General features: G+C 45.5%; 1 protein-coding gene and 1 long non-coding RNA gene across 6 annotated transcripts in view; both read right to left on the bottom strand.

Annotated features, from left to right (window-relative positions):
• LOC132467755 (F-actin-uncapping protein LRRC16A-like) overlaps nt 1–15579 on the bottom strand; it is a 69997-nt gene that overhangs the window by 37107 nt on the left and 17311 nt on the right. For all 4 annotated transcript variants that reach the window (XM_060065290.1, XM_060065293.1, XM_060065291.1 and 1 more), the window contains exons 3-10: nt 11836–11886; nt 6849–6908; nt 5583–5704; nt 4759–4853; nt 4246–4316; nt 3649–3722; nt 3202–3277; nt 315–403 (exon numbers count right to left, since the gene is read on the bottom strand). In XM_060065290.1, coding sequence (XP_059921273.1) covers nt 315–403; nt 3202–3277; nt 3649–3722; nt 4246–4316; nt 4759–4853; nt 5583–5704; nt 6849–6908; nt 11836–11886 — 638 coding nt within the window. The remainder of the gene's footprint in view (nt 1–314; nt 404–3201; nt 3278–3648; nt 3723–4245; nt 4317–4758; nt 4854–5582; nt 5705–6848; nt 6909–11835; nt 11887–15579) is intronic.
• LOC132467759 (uncharacterized) lies at nt 7255–11828 on the bottom strand. 2 transcript variants are annotated; one of them, XR_009528068.1, is made up of 2 exons: nt 8066–11828; nt 7255–8017 (listed from the first exon to the last, which is right to left on the bottom strand). It is a non-coding gene; the product is annotated as an uncharacterized LOC132467759 (long non-coding RNA). The 2 variants fall into 2 exon arrangements; XR_009528069.1 differs by having other exon boundaries at nt 8090–11828.

Here is a 15579-nt window from a genome sequence, read left to right as displayed (position 1 = left end):
ACTTCCATGACTCCTAATACCTCTGGCCTCAAAGAGCTAATTACATTTCTGCATCACTGTAGTTAACTATTTTTACTCTGGTGTCTTTTTATTCATCCATCCATCCATAAAATGAGAGAGTGGCTTGGAGAAAAACATCTGCTTGCCACATGAGGTAAGGCCTCAGTAATTACGCTATGTCATTTTGGCTTCAGCAGTCAGTATGACATAAACCCAGCGGTAAAACAGGGAGGTTAACGTTGGCCCAAATTTGCACGGACATTAAACATGAAGACTTGTATGGTTTCCTCCTCGTGTTTTCAGCGAAATCTTACGTTTTGAGTCCTGCGTTGTCCAGGACCAGCTCCTCTAGGCAGGCCGAACGAGACACCACCCGTAGGATCTGCTCACACACATCTGCAGACTGAACACACACATGCATGCAAACAGACATGCACACACACACAAACACACACACACCCGAAACAAAAAAATCGGACCATTAGGCATCACCACATATCATGGGACAATCTGAGCCAACAGTCCTTTATGGAAATAGGGAAGAGAGACAAGGGGAAATAAGGCATAACAATGACGCTTCCTTTGCATTTTACCACCATCATTAGTTTCCACCAAGCATTATCGAATGTTGAATTTGCACCTAGAAACAACACATTCAGAAATATTTTCCCAACATTTTTGAAATGCCTTTGAGTGCGTAAATTCAAAAACAGACATGGGTAACATGCAATCGGATTGCAAGACATACCGCAAGACATAAACAAACCTAAATCGACATATCTTTTCAGTTAACACAAAAACATATTACATGTAAGTGGCTGATAGAATCTAAATAACTAGTGTTTCTCATGTGTGATATTCTAGACTTCCTCAATATGGGTTAGCATATGCCCTAACAGCCGGTTGGTTGTCTTGCTCTGAAGGCATTCCTCCCCTAGCCCGTCTGCCTGCCATTGTTTGTTCAAGTGCCAAGCAGAAATAAGGCTAAACATTTTCTTTCCATATGATGGTAAAAGAGAACATAGCTGAAATAGGGACAGGGTAAGAGAGAGGGAGAGGGTGAGAGAAAGAGAGAATTAGGGTGAGAAAGAAAGAGAGACAGGGGGTGAGAGAAAGAGAGAATGCAGGTGAGAAAGAAAGAGAGACAGGGGGTGAGAGAAAGAGAGAATGCAGGTGAGAGAAAGAGAGACAGGGGGTGAGAGAAAGAGAGAATGCAGGTGAGAGAAAGAGAGACAGGGGGTGAGAGAAAGAGAGAATGCAGGTGAGAGAAAGAGATTCAGAGGGTGAGACAAGCAGAGAGAGCGAGGGTAGGAGAAAGAGAGAGAGCAACACAGGACGAGAGAGAGAGCAAGACAGGACGAGAGAGAGAGAGAGAGAGAGAGAGAGAGAGAGAGAGAGAGAGAGAGAGAGAGAGAGAGAGAGAGAGAGAGAGAGAGAGAGAGAGATAAAGAGAGACAGAGTGAGGCAAGATGAGAGAGACAGAGAAAGAGAGACAGGACGAGAGAAAGAGAGGGACAGAGGATGAGAGAAAGGTAGAATGAGGGTGAGAGAAAGAGCAAAGCAGGGTGAGACAAGGAGAGAGAGTGTGAGAGAAAGCGCGAGACAGACAGAGGATTGGGAGCGTGAGTGAGAGAGACAGAGGGTAAGGGAGAACGGGCGAGGTAGAGACAGAGGTTGAATGAGAGAGAGAGTGAGAGAGAGAGCGAGGGGAAGAGAGGATATGAGTGACAGAGGGAGAGCAGACCCAGGCATATAAACAGGCCAAACAAAGAGGACAGTATATTCCCATAAGCTGCCGTTCTGCTGGGGACAGCACAGCACAGCTCTGGGAGAGTCAGCCTCCATTGTACCGTGGAACCTCCAATTAACACCAGGCATTGTCTCACAGTGCTAATACCATGACCCTAACACGGTCACAGCACACATAAACCTGAATGAGTATACATAATCACAGAGACAGAGAGAGAGAGAGAGAGACACACACACATACATACCTCCCTGTGTGATGACCCGGCTAATGGCTAGGCTAGCTGAAAGGCTGGCCATCCAACTGATGAATGACCATATTTGAGATATTGGAGTCTTCAGCTTGCGTTTATTCATACAAAGATAGGCGACACTTCACCCAACACAATAATATTAAAAAACTAGATACCATTTTGGTATTTTTTTTTACATTTAATTATAGCATCCGGTTTGGTTGTCTGGTTCCCTTAGAATATTTGAGATTAAAGATGGGATTGACTGGTTTATGGTTAAACCCTAACCCCGATACCACTGCATTTGACATGGCTCACTGCATGTGCTCACCCAACATGCAATCATAACAAGAGCTGGTAACTATAGCAACCCCTCCCAGAAACAAAGAGAATCCAAACTCTGTATCGAACATGGGAAAAAAAAACTGACACACACACACACACACCGACACACCAAACCTAATTTTGAAATAGCCTGGGGATGCATTTTTAATACACCAAAACAAAGATGTGTGGGCGATTTTATGGGTATGTGGCACAGTCTCCAGTCTACTAATTCAGGAGCCATCTCTCTTGAGAGCCCATTAGCTGGACATCCTACGCATTCCAGGACAGGCCAGGACGGTGAGTCAGAAGGGTTCAGACAGAGGAAACCGTTATTGTATCTGGGAATGAGGCAGAAGGAGGACGAGTCACCGCGACTGTGTGTGCCTGTACGTGTGCGTGTCTGTTGGGGAGTTGGTAAGGAAGTGTGTAGCAGGCTGGGTCATTGCACCCTGTTCTCTCTTCTGAATTAACTTGCAAGTTCATTAGACTGATAACAATAATAATAATAATAATAATAAGAAGAAGAAGTCTATTTTAGTTTGTTTTTCAAAAACTCAAACGCTGTACCAGAATACCAGAAGCCTGTCAACAGGCCAGGCTTGTGGATCGATGGGGGGGTAGAGAGAGTCACACAGCTCTGAACAATATGGAAGGAAAGCCAGACATACAAACATGATAGATAGACGGCTAGACAAACACTGGAATGGTGAGATACTAGTGAAAATGAGATTTGAGCAGTGATGGTCTGTAGACTTATTAGAAACTGTGTGGGGCCAATGCCCTGTCTGAAATCATTCAGGGGGTCCAAGAGGAAGAGGAGGAGGGGGAGCACGGAGGAAGAGGAGGGGAATAAGGAAGAGGAGGTTAAGGAGGAAGGGTTAAAAGGTGGACTGACCAGTTTATAGTCCTTGGTGGAGAGTTTGGTAAACCACTGGCTGAACTCCAGCACTGCTATTATGGCCACCATATCCCTGGGGAGGACAAGAGAGAGAGACAGAGACAGAGACAGAGACAGACAGACAGACAGACAGACAGACAGACAGACAGACAGACAGACAGACAGACAGACAGAATAATGTTCAAGGTTATGCATTGTAACTAGGCAAACATCTGCATCACAGGTTGACTACATATCTTAGATATGCATAGATTGAGAAATGCATTCTGAAAAAATTTGCATTCATTGTGTCTGTTTTCTGACTCCCACACCACAAAGCTTTTCCCATGCCTTGATGTTGAATGGAACAGCATCAGCATGAGATGATTGCTCGTAGCATATTTACTTATTTTAAGTTTTAAGTTCATTCCATTTCTCTTCAGATCTATTTCTTTGGATGGTCACCTGTTCTCCAGATGGCTGAAGTCCTGCAGGTTCAGCTCCCTGGAGTCCTGGCTCAGATAGATGGTGTCCACGTCCTGGGAGTGCAAAGCATCACGTCATACATCGTTGAACACTGCCCTGGGTCACTTTCTCATGTCACCTCTCTCCTCAGTTCAAAACTATTTTAAATTGTGAGCGACTAAACAACAAAACTTAACCAAAAACAAATGAGCTACTGTGATTGGAGTTCAATAGATATTTAAATTCTAAATCCAAATGATAATCCAAACTCTTATTCAAAATATCAAAATATCCCCACACACACACACACACACACACACACACACACACACACACACACACACACACACACACACACACACACACACACACACACACACACACACACACACACACACACACACACACACACACACACACACACACACACACACGCACACACGCCCTCCCTTTTCCTCATTCCCGGACACATAAACGGTTTCCTCTGTCTGAAAACTGACAAAAGGCCAACATACTTCTCTTTAGAATAAATCATGAAACAAGTAAAAAGAAACAGGTAAAACTAAAAAACAACAACAAGCTAGAGGAGATACTGACCCATTGCACTTCCTCTCGGTAGGGGAGTCCCAGCCAGTCACACACACACCTGTACATCTGGGAAAACCCACCTGGACACAGAGGACCCAGAGGAAGAGCTTCAGTAAGGTTGGGGGAACAAGGCACGAGAAGGCAAGTCACATCAAATACAATGAGCGTTCAAACGTGCAATCACAAATTCAGACTTTGTGATTGCCTTTTGTAATCATAACTAATATTGTTCCAATTCAAAGTTTTGTCATCAAGTCGCTTTAGACTGTGTGTAAGCAATCTTCTGTGAGAAAGAAGCTTGAACGGATGTAAAATGCATTAAAAGCGGAATCTAATCCCTTTTTAAAAACCTAAATTAAAAAAAAGTCACAATTTATATGTCGCACACATGTAGAAGTATGCTGTCAGCCACACACACACACACACACACACACACACACACACACACACACACACACACACACACACACACACACACACACACACACACACACACACACACACACACACACACACACACACCACAGGGTCCAGTGTCCACAGCCTGGTCGTCCCATAGTGCCTGCAGGGCGGTCAGCCTCTCCGGAGGCTCCATGGTGAGCTTCTTCATCACTTTGCTGGGATCAGAGAACACCAAGTCACCAACAAAAACATCCAATGCTAGCACACCCTGCCCAACACCCACAAGCTTACTACAAGTACAAACTCCAATCGACTTTTGCACTTTATTTCATAGCGCTTTGTCCCCCATCTCTGCACAGCCTGTGAGCATGTGGGGTTTGGCGTGAAACCTGGTGAATCAACGCCCTTTTCACGGTAGGAAACACACAGGTGTAGCTCATGACAAAGATATCCATCTGTTCCATTTACGTATGGCAGTGCACCAGTATAGAAACCAACTAGTCAAGCAGATAACAGAGAATTATAGGATTATAGGAAGAGGAAGTTACTTCACCCTTAAAATAAACAACCTCTGAAAACTGTATTAACTCCATCGTCTCATCAAATTCGGGTCATTCCTGTATTCAACAACCCCATTTACTTCCCATTCTCAGCGTAGAATGGTTTAATCCGTTTCACATCCTCATTGCGAGTGAAATTGAATTTAGCCATACACTTTAAATCGAAAAGACCAATAAAGAAGTGGTATGTATTGTTAGGCAAAATACTGTAAGCTTTATCCATTCAGGTTCTATTGCCCTATGCACAATACACCCTTGTCACAGTTGGAAAAACACAGAAGTAGCTCATAACATTATTTTGGGTGGGTCCATTCGATTTAGTCATGGTGACACACACACACACACACACACACACACACACACACACACACACACACTACTGACCCGGGTGCTAGCCCAGGACATATCCTGAGCATGCAGTTTCCGATGTGACCCACGACCTCGTTGACCTCCTCCGTTGACAGGAGCTTCAGGGAGAAGGAGCCGCGCTCGTATTCCACGGAAAGCTACGGAGGCCGGAGACAAACAACAGATGACGTCATGTGGCCCATTCCCATTCCCGTTCCGTTACATAACTCACCAGGGGGCTGAGATCCAAAGCATTTGTTTTGAAGCCCTTTGAATATTCATTTATTTATTTATTTGAAGGACTGGAACATCATTTCAATGTACTTAATTGATAGAAAAATGCATAAATTCGGAGGACGCTTGGCTATAAGTAGGCATTGTTTGATCACACCTCAGCCCCTCGAAACAGACCCACACAGGCTGATTTCGCAGTCAGTCAATGTATCCGTCTATCCCTCAATGAATACATCATCCATCCATTTATCTCGAGGACATTGGCTCATTTGATTTTAAATATGTCCTCGTTAAATCATTAGCATTCTCTAGAGTAGTGCAAGAAGGAAGATTGCAGCATACTATTGTGACACATGCTTTTAAAAACAGGCCTTTAAAAACGACCATGAGAGCACTTTGGCGGCTGATTGATAGTAGGACCATTGACCTCTCTGGGAGGAGAGATTTGGGCAGAGGCTGACCAGTAGAGACAGAATTCAGGATTATTACATTACATGGTGTACGGAGGTGAGATTCTGCAACCCGGCAGACACGGACGTCAAGTGTAGTTCGTCAGAGACGAGGGCGGCCAAATGACGGGTGTGCAAAGACTTCCCGGATCATCATTCTTTTGATGTCTTTTATTAAAAGGCAGTGGCTCAAGGTGTCATTAAAGGGCAATAAATGTCAGGCTTTACGTTCTAGTGTGTGTGTGTGTGTGTGTGTGTGTGTGTGTGTGTGTGTGTGTGTGTGTGTGTGTGTGTGTGTGTGTGTGTGTGTGTGTGTGTGTGTGTGTGTGTGTGTGTCCGTCAACCCCCTCATTGTGCAAGATGTGCCAATAAAGTCCAAACAAAGCATCCTGTGTGGCTCTAAAATCCACTTATGTGGAGTATCAGAATTAAATGATATGTGCACGACCAATTTAGAAATCCCACAAACCCCCGTTTTATTCTTCATATGATTGTGACCACGATCAATATGTAGTTCTGTTTTACAACAACAGCTTCACATCCCCTTGGTAACCAGTTGGAATAAGGGTGTGTTGAGGTCACGGGGACGGGTCTGGGGGGGGGGGGGGGGGTCACTGACCTGTGTAGGCTTGTTACACGCGATGCCCTGGACCTCCAGGTAATTAAAGGCATGCTCCACCTGAAGAGAAGAGAGGACAGCTGTCATTAGGGAGCAGGGAGCTTCAAATACTGGCGAGCAGTGGTCACTGTGAATCACTGTCTGCACGGTGCAGGTCTGGCCGCCTGCTCTGGGAGAGCAACGTACCGCCATCCAGACGTTTCCATTGGCTGGGTGGTACGGAAAGAAAGGAAGCTGTGATTACCTTTGTTGCCTGCACATTTTAACATAAAATAGAGATCAGAAGGGAGGAGAGAATAGCAGTTATGTGAGCAGCTATTGCACAGTTTTTGCACGCATGTTATTAGCAAATAAACACAGTGTACTTCCCGTGTAGTTTACTGTACACAATGTGTGTGTGTGTCAGTGTTTGTGTGTGTGTGTCCCTGTGTGTGTGTGTCAGTGTTTGTGTGTGTGTGTCCCTGTGTGTGTGTGTCAGTGTTTGTGTGTGTCCCTGTGTGTGTGTGTGTGTGTGTGTGTCCCTGTGTGTGTGTGTGTGTGTGTGTGTGTGTGTGTGTGTGTGTGTGTGTGTGTGTGTGTGTGTGTGTGTGTGTGTGTGTGTGTGTGTGTGTGTGTGCACGCGCACGTGCGCTTGGTATGCCTGAGGAACCGTGTAAAAATAGGCATGTTCTATAATTAACAGGTTGGGAAGTCGTTCTGGCCTCTCAACATCTGTGTGGACTGCAGCATTGCTGAGTCACAGGCCTTAGTCTCCTCTGGACCACAAAGGAAACCTTGAGACGGATCCAAACGGACGCCACAGAAACGACATCCGTGTACTTACCCAAAGATATTCATATTCTTGCAAGTGAAACAAATGCACTATTTATATGCTTGCCCCACACACGTGATCGTTGTGGGTAGTCCGATATACCCATTTTGTTTTTGATACAAATTATTTGAGTGGCAATTTATTTCAAACTCCCCCCCCCCACACACCGCAAATCAAGATCTGGCCTCGTGTTTTTCCTCTTGATTCGAGAAGAGAGCATTTCAGGACAAAGGAAGCGAGGAGAAGTGGTCTGTCTGCAGCCGGCCTTCCTTAAAAGGAGAAAGACGGCACCGATGACGTACAGTAGGGAACTCACTCAACTCAGGCATCTGTATACCAATGTGTGGTAGACATGTATCTGCGCGCACACACACACACACACACACACACACACACACACACACACACACACACACACACACACACACACACACACACACACACACACACACACACACACACAGAGGAGCTCATATAAACAGTGTGCTGAAAGGCAGGCCATGAAACAGGGCCAGACTATTCCAGGTGGGCACTGCTTCTAAGGGAATGGAACAGGGGCCAGGAGAAGATAAAAAGGCTGAAGGCAATCCATCTCGGTGTATTGTCCAAGCCGTTTCTCTCCGTTGCGTGTTGCTTGCATATCATGTTTATTGAAATTGGGATCTTTAACACCTTGTTCATGTCTGAAAATAGCATAATATAATCTCTCCAACTGTATAGCTCTCTAACACGCGCAGCCACACACACACACACACACACACACACACACACACACACACACACACACACACACACACACACACACACACACACACACACACACACACACACACACACACACACACACACAGCTGGCAGATCAACAAATAGGCCAAAGCAAGTAACAGATCACTTGTTTGACAGGCGTCCATCACCTTCGCTACCAGACTGTAGACACCACCAGAGTAAACTGTTTGTGTTTGAATTGGTACCAAGACTACTGACCGAAAGCAGCAGAGAGGAGTGATACACATGGCAGGCCCCTCACAAACCCAGTGGTGGTAGTGGGTCGGTAAGAGTAGACTGGGTGACTGATTCCAGAAATAATCAGCAGAGAGAACCCAAGTCTTAGAGTTTATTTTTAGCCGGTCTTCAACCCGCCCCCTTAAGACAACACTGAGTCAGAGTTGCCATGAGAGATGGAATAAGTCCGGCTCTCTGCTTATCATTCTAGAAACGGGGGAAAATTATGTGAGCCATCGCAGCTGCTCCAGAGCCGGGCCGACCTACATGCTACTAAAATCCTGTCAGACTGATGTGGGCTGGTAGACAGGTGCCTGAGGAAAGACTACATTTATTTTTCTTTGATATTATTTCACTTTTTTCACAGGCAGCTTTGCAACACTTAAATAACAGATTGTAGATCAATATGGCTGCCGTCTTGCCCAGCCCTGGCACAACAAGAGGACGTAGTACAACCCCGCATCACGTGCACGGTCCTTGGCTGCCTGTCGGACAAAGACTTGGCGCGTGATGGAGAACTGGTGCTGCTTCGACACACTGCCTTGAGCTAGCCCAGAACCAGAAGGCTCCATGGCCGTGGCTGCATCACTGAGAGGAGGAGGAAGCCCAGGCTCGTTGGGCCACATCGAAGGCACTGAGTCCCCATCAGCGTGCAGTGCACGATCTTAAAGGTTGTATCAGCGATTCTAGGCCGATACATAAACTATCACATTCATCGGATCTTCCCTCACGATCCGCTAGCTGCCCGCCCCATAAGCAGGCCGTCAAAAAAATCATGTCTCTGTAGGCAGCCTAGTATGCTCCGAGACAAACAAATGGTACTATCGCCCACTCAAAACCAAAATAAATAGTATTCCAACCAATCACCGTCAAGGGGCGGGTGTTCATGATAGTTTTTACTGGATGCACGAACACGGTAGGGAGGGGCGAGCTGGCTCTGTTTGTTTGGGATCTCGGTTCAAATACCAACGGAAGTGACGTCCCCCAACATCGCTGATACATCCTTCAAGGCAGAGGTTCACTTGAGGCCTTCTGGGCAACTGGGTCGGAATTAGTGAGACAACCAGGGAGAGAATCGTTGATTTAATTTCTGCAGAGGAATGCAGAAGTATTATTGAAGCAACTATCTGATAATCTGGCTGGAGTAGTTGTAGTGCAGTACGCTTCCTCCGTGTCGATTTAAGAACCAAGAAGATACTTAAAACAGCACTGAAGGATGGAAACCCACAATATAGTGCATTTATGAACTTTTTTTGGAGATTTAAACCTTGATAAGAAATATATGAGATATAAATTAACAATGTGGTTGTCATCCAGTAAGGGGTAATAACAACATGTTTAAGCCCTAGCCAATGGCCTCTTGGTAGCATCGGGGGGGAACCTTTAGAAGCGTCTAGAAGGTACGGTTTAGAACCAATATGACTGCTCGGTGCATAACGCCCGTGGCTACTATCATGCAGAGGTGACTGGGAGCAACCAAAATGCCAAAGTAATTGCATTGCTCACCCAGTGGTCCATTTGCCATCTGTCATTTAACGGTACAGTTCCAGTTCCTTTTTCCATCCTAAATATAGTTGATCAAATGTAACTGATAAAAAGTATCATGACTGCTTCAGCAGAGATGTTTTTATATAACTGCTCCATCAAGAGTGATGGTGTGTAATGAAATCAACCATGAATTAATGAATGAAGATAAGACAGAAAAAACTTCAAAACGTAGAAGAGGAGAAAGGAGGGCATTTTATGGATAAAAGTCATAAAAGACTCAAATGAAAATACCAAAAAAGGGAGGCAAAAACAAGCAGTTTGTGTGCGTGTGCGTGTGCGTGTGTGTGTGTGTGCGTGTGAGAGAGGGAGGGGGAGTTAATGAAGGAAGGGAGGGAGGGAGAAAGGAAGGTAGTGATCAGGAAGGAATGACATCATGTGGAGTGTGATAACAGGAATGACTTAATAACATGGAGGGGAGGGGGGAAAAGGTGACTAGCTAATCTGGCTCAGCAGACACGGGCATGAGGTGAACTGCAGAACAACAGAGGGGGGACTGTGTAGGACCTTCACCCGGTCAGAGCCCTGGGTGTGTTTGTGATGCCTGCATCGTTCTCTCCTACAGCCAGACTACACCCCTTATCTCTTTATATTCAGGGTCAGACTATGATTCACAATACCCAGACGCAACCATTAAAATGTTTTTTTTTTACCAACATACCTATGCGACTGAGGGTACAACAATGAGAGGGCTTGTATCTTAGTTTGACTTGGTTTCTTATTTAAGCCATTTTCTAACATATTTTAACCTACTCCTTTCAACAGTTTTCTGGTTCACCTGTCAAAGGGGAGTGGTCTCAATGCATACCACTGTCCATAACACCTGGACAGGGTTGATGGGCCATACCAACAACATGAGGAGTGTGGGGGGAGTTTAACCTTTGACATCCTTTGTTGCAAAACAATCCAGTGTGGGTCTTCCTTATTTGGTTTGGCCGGTTTCTTGGTTTGGTTTGGCCGGCCTGTATAAATAGTATACCCCATTGAATTAATACACCACTAAACACGAAATACGGCTTCTTAACAATCCAATTGAGAACAAAACCTGAACAAAAGAAGACAAAAAATGATGGAAGGAATAGACAAAAGGATGGGTGGATAACATCTGGTGGAGTCGATGTAAATACGTATGGAATCCTCCTGCTGGTAGAGGTGATAATAAAGGGGCTTGTAAAGCTAATGATAGTGGTGTCATTGCCCCTGACAGCGCTAACCATGCACATCTGTGCTGCCGTTGCAGACAAAACAGCAGCTTCTTAACTGGCTTTGTAATGACATGAAATATACACACACACACATACACACAGACACACACACACAAAGGCGCCGATAAGATCCACAAACACCTAAACACAACTTACCCTTTGTTTGACTCATTTTGCTCTCCTGGTACACAGAAGTTATTAAACCATACCCGCAAAGAGTAAAATGCATTAAAGGTACACAAAAAGAGATGAATGCATGCAACTCATGGGGACTTATTATCCAAAGATGAGCTGGAGATCTATTCCTGGTTTCCCCTGTAAAAGGTCAGTATCTCATACCGACAGGGAGTATGCCGCTAGTTTGTCTGCATGACTCGATGAACACAATACCACTAATAGTGTGAGTATGGGGAGCTGGCCTTACCTTGGCAGGGATACGTGCTGTCAGGAGGTAGGCTCTCTGGGACGATAATGCCTGAGAAAGGAGAAAAAAAGAGAGACAAGACATGAGTCACCAATAACCATGTTTGTCTCGGCAGGTATGCACAAAACAGAAAGAAGACACCCAACACACACAGCCTCTCAGTGCGGGATCACTGAGATCAAACGTCAACCGGTAGACGAAGCCGTCACAACAAAGCGGTAGGGATAGCAGAAGCATCACAACCAAACACTGGTTGAAAATCCTTCTTTGACATAAGGGAAATACCCCCTGAACAAAAAACACTGAAGGCATCAAGGTCTGGAATCAACAACCACACGGGAGAAAGGGGAGTACACAGTCGCTTAAAACAGGTGAAGGACTCTGGAGGTGGATGAGGGATCGCTCTGCACACAGGCAGCCGGGCTCTGCGATGCGGCAGGGTCTTGACGTGATGGAGAAGGACAGGCAGTCTTCGCTGACCCCAGACAACCTTTCCTGAAGAGGAAGCAGGCGCTACTAGTGCTGGGCTAACCTCTCACATACACACCCACCACAACCACCCACCCCCGTCACCAATCCTCCATCTCTTCCATTTCCCTCTCCATCCACGTGAACAACATGTGATCCCGGACCATGCAGTCAATCATAGATTCCCACAGAGGGAGGATTTCTCTATTGACGCCTGACTAGTGGACAGACAGTTTTTTACAACAACATCGTAACTATGTTTGAAGCGATGTCCTGAACGTAATGAATGCCCGAAAAAGACGGCATCGCATCAGGTTTCAAAATGTTTGGAAGACTGAAAACCACTTCTTGTTTACATGGAATGGAAACAAAGTGACGTCTCTAACGTACAGTCCATGGAGCTTTTGAGTGGTCCACAGGACACAACCACCCACCCACTAATACAGCCATAGCATTCCACTAGAATATGAAGTGTTTTCAATGCGTAAGTGTAATGTTGTTTTATCGCTACATCAAGACTAGCTCCAGGAGTAGAGCTTTTGCACAGACGGATATATCTGTGTGCCTTCACTACGAGACTGACGTATGTGTAAAGGGTATAAATGAGGTATGAGGGAGACTGAGACTGTAATGGGACCCAATTTAGGCACCTCTCAACACCTCAAGGCATTCAAAGGAATTGAGTGTCGTTTATCAAATCAGCAACTCCCTGAGCTTCTCCTCTTCAGAATCAGGTTGCATCCGAATATTGAGATGTGAGATTGAACCTAATTGTCTATTAGGCCTCTGCTGCCACACCTATCTTCAGTTCAACCAAGCTCAGCGCGCGTGCTGAGCTTGAGCTTAAAGCCCGTATTGATTTACGTGCGTGCATGCCTGCGTGCCTGCAGTTTCCTCTCTGGAGATGAATATGACTGGAATATGAAGACATTCTGCTGCTGTGAGCCGGCATTTCTGCATTCACCTTTCAAAGTCTGACTGAAAGAGTTCACAGTCAGGAACACACTCAAACATTGACATCATTTTAACTACACGGGTCACAAAGAACATTTCTGTTTCTTACTCAGGAGATGCGCGGTGTGATTTCATTGGCGTCACAGGAAAACCAACACGGCATGGTTCACCAGCCCCCCCCCCCCCCCCCCCCCCCCCCCATCTATGAATGAACTTGGTTCAGCCCACCTCTTGTGGTTCGCTCCATCTGCGCTTTGGTGCAGCATTGCCAACTGACGAAAGGTCTAAGTCCATGCACATTATGATTTAAAAGAATAACTTCCCGCAGGCTTCTCTTTTGTATCCAGACCAGGCAATATGCCTGAAAACTCTACAACGCTTAATAAACACTTTTTTCCCTGTATCCTTCTCCCTCCTCCACTCAGTGTGATGTTTTACTTGGCCGTTTGACCCCTCGGTTGATTTGAAGCCCAAAAGCTGGTGTACAAGCCAACCTCCTAGCTTAAACGGTCCTGCGCCAATGCAGCACCATAAGGACCGATCAGAGGGCAGTATCCCCAGATGGTAGGGACACTACAATGTGTCTGCATGACCAGAGGGACCATCTGCTATGTGCCCCCTCCACACACACACACACACACACACACACACACACACACACACACACACACACACACACACACACACACACACACACACACACACACACACACACACACACACACACACACACACACACACGATGACTTTGTTCACAACATGATGTGTCCTCCACATTAGATTTTCCTTCTTATCTTATTCAGTCAACATACACACACACACACACACAAACTCAAAGCATTGACAGGTCCTCAAACAACTTGCAGGCCCTGGGCTCCATAAAACATACACCTCCATACGCACCGAAAGGAAACATGAAAGACGGGATCTATTGGACTTAAGCACTGCCTCAGAATGCCAATGAGTTTCCACTGAGCCTATCCAAACACAGAGGAGACACTGTCTGACAAACATCCCACAGAGCACTGGCTTGTCGTTCCTCTCTCTCATAAACATCAACCGGCCCTTGCCACGAGCAAAGTAACACTGAAAACTGGATTTGTAGCATAAAAACTGCATAAAAACCTGTAGATGTTAATGGGCATAATTGCCTTTTTAATACGATGACCATTGTTAGATACATTGTTATTTACTATCAACAATTGATGTTATTAATCAACATCTGCATGCACATGTCATGTACCATGCCATTGTGTCAAATTATATATCCGAGATGATATTTTGTGATATAATATTGAATAAGCCACGCATAACAGGAAATAAAAAAGGTCTCTTTCTGATCCACCGCAGAATATGCTGAGGCAGATGTCCTACCGGTGCCCGCGTTGACTCAGCACACTGTAAATTGAGCCTGTTACTGTTACGGCAGCAAGAACACATCAATTCATGTGTTTCAAGAGATGACAGGGACGTGGACAGGGGGGGGGGGGTTACCTCTTTGAGGGCCTCTTTCTTTGTGGGCTACAAAAATTACATCCATTTTGAACATCATTACATTAGCATGTGAGGGTTTTACTACAGTCCAATTAAAGCTCAAGTTAGTTTTAACTGATGATAATAATGCCTCGTGGTCCAAACTGCTCCTACTGGCGCATCAAAAAAGGCGCAGCGTTAATATGACAGAGCAACTATTAATAGCCCAGCGCTGAACACAGTGGTCCATGCAGGACATTCCAGGCCGCGAGACTGTGTCACCAACACTGGGGGGTTATTACATAACAGCTTTTAACGCTGTGCGTGTGTACGTTAGAATCATGAGTTACGACACAGGGGTGTGTGCGTGTGTGCATAGATGAGGCTCGTTAACCCTGTTGCTGTTGACATAGGAGCCATATAAGTCAAGCCTGTGTGTGTGTGAGATGGAGTTTTCGAACAAGGAAGCGGGAGAAAGAGAGGGAAATAAAATGTGGGGAGAGTGGTGGGGCAGTATAAAGACTGCGCAGGTGGGGGGAGGTGGGCAACTTTAATAGAATCTAAGTGCTTCTTCACCGGATTGCAAGCCAACTTTTAAATCCAATCAGTGGAGCATATCTCAGAGAGAGAGAGAGAGAGAGAGAGAGAGAGAGAGAGAGAGAGAGAGAGAGAGAGAGCATTCCGAGCCAAATTCTAGGCTTGCAGAACAGGACCCTGCGATCTCAGCTTTTAACAAGCCGCGTCAACCAGTTTCCACGCCACACATGACCACGCAAACACACACAAATTGATACCCTATCCTTGTCCTCAAAAACACAAACAGAGAGAGACCATGAAAGAAAATCAAAT

This window comes from Gadus macrocephalus, chromosome 11 (genome assembly GCF_031168955.1).
Source record: "Gadus macrocephalus chromosome 11, ASM3116895v1".
In the NCBI taxonomy this organism is placed as follows: Eukaryota; Metazoa; Chordata; class Actinopteri; order Gadiformes; family Gadidae; genus Gadus; species Gadus macrocephalus.
This window is presented reverse-complemented; position numbering and strand designations above follow the sequence as displayed.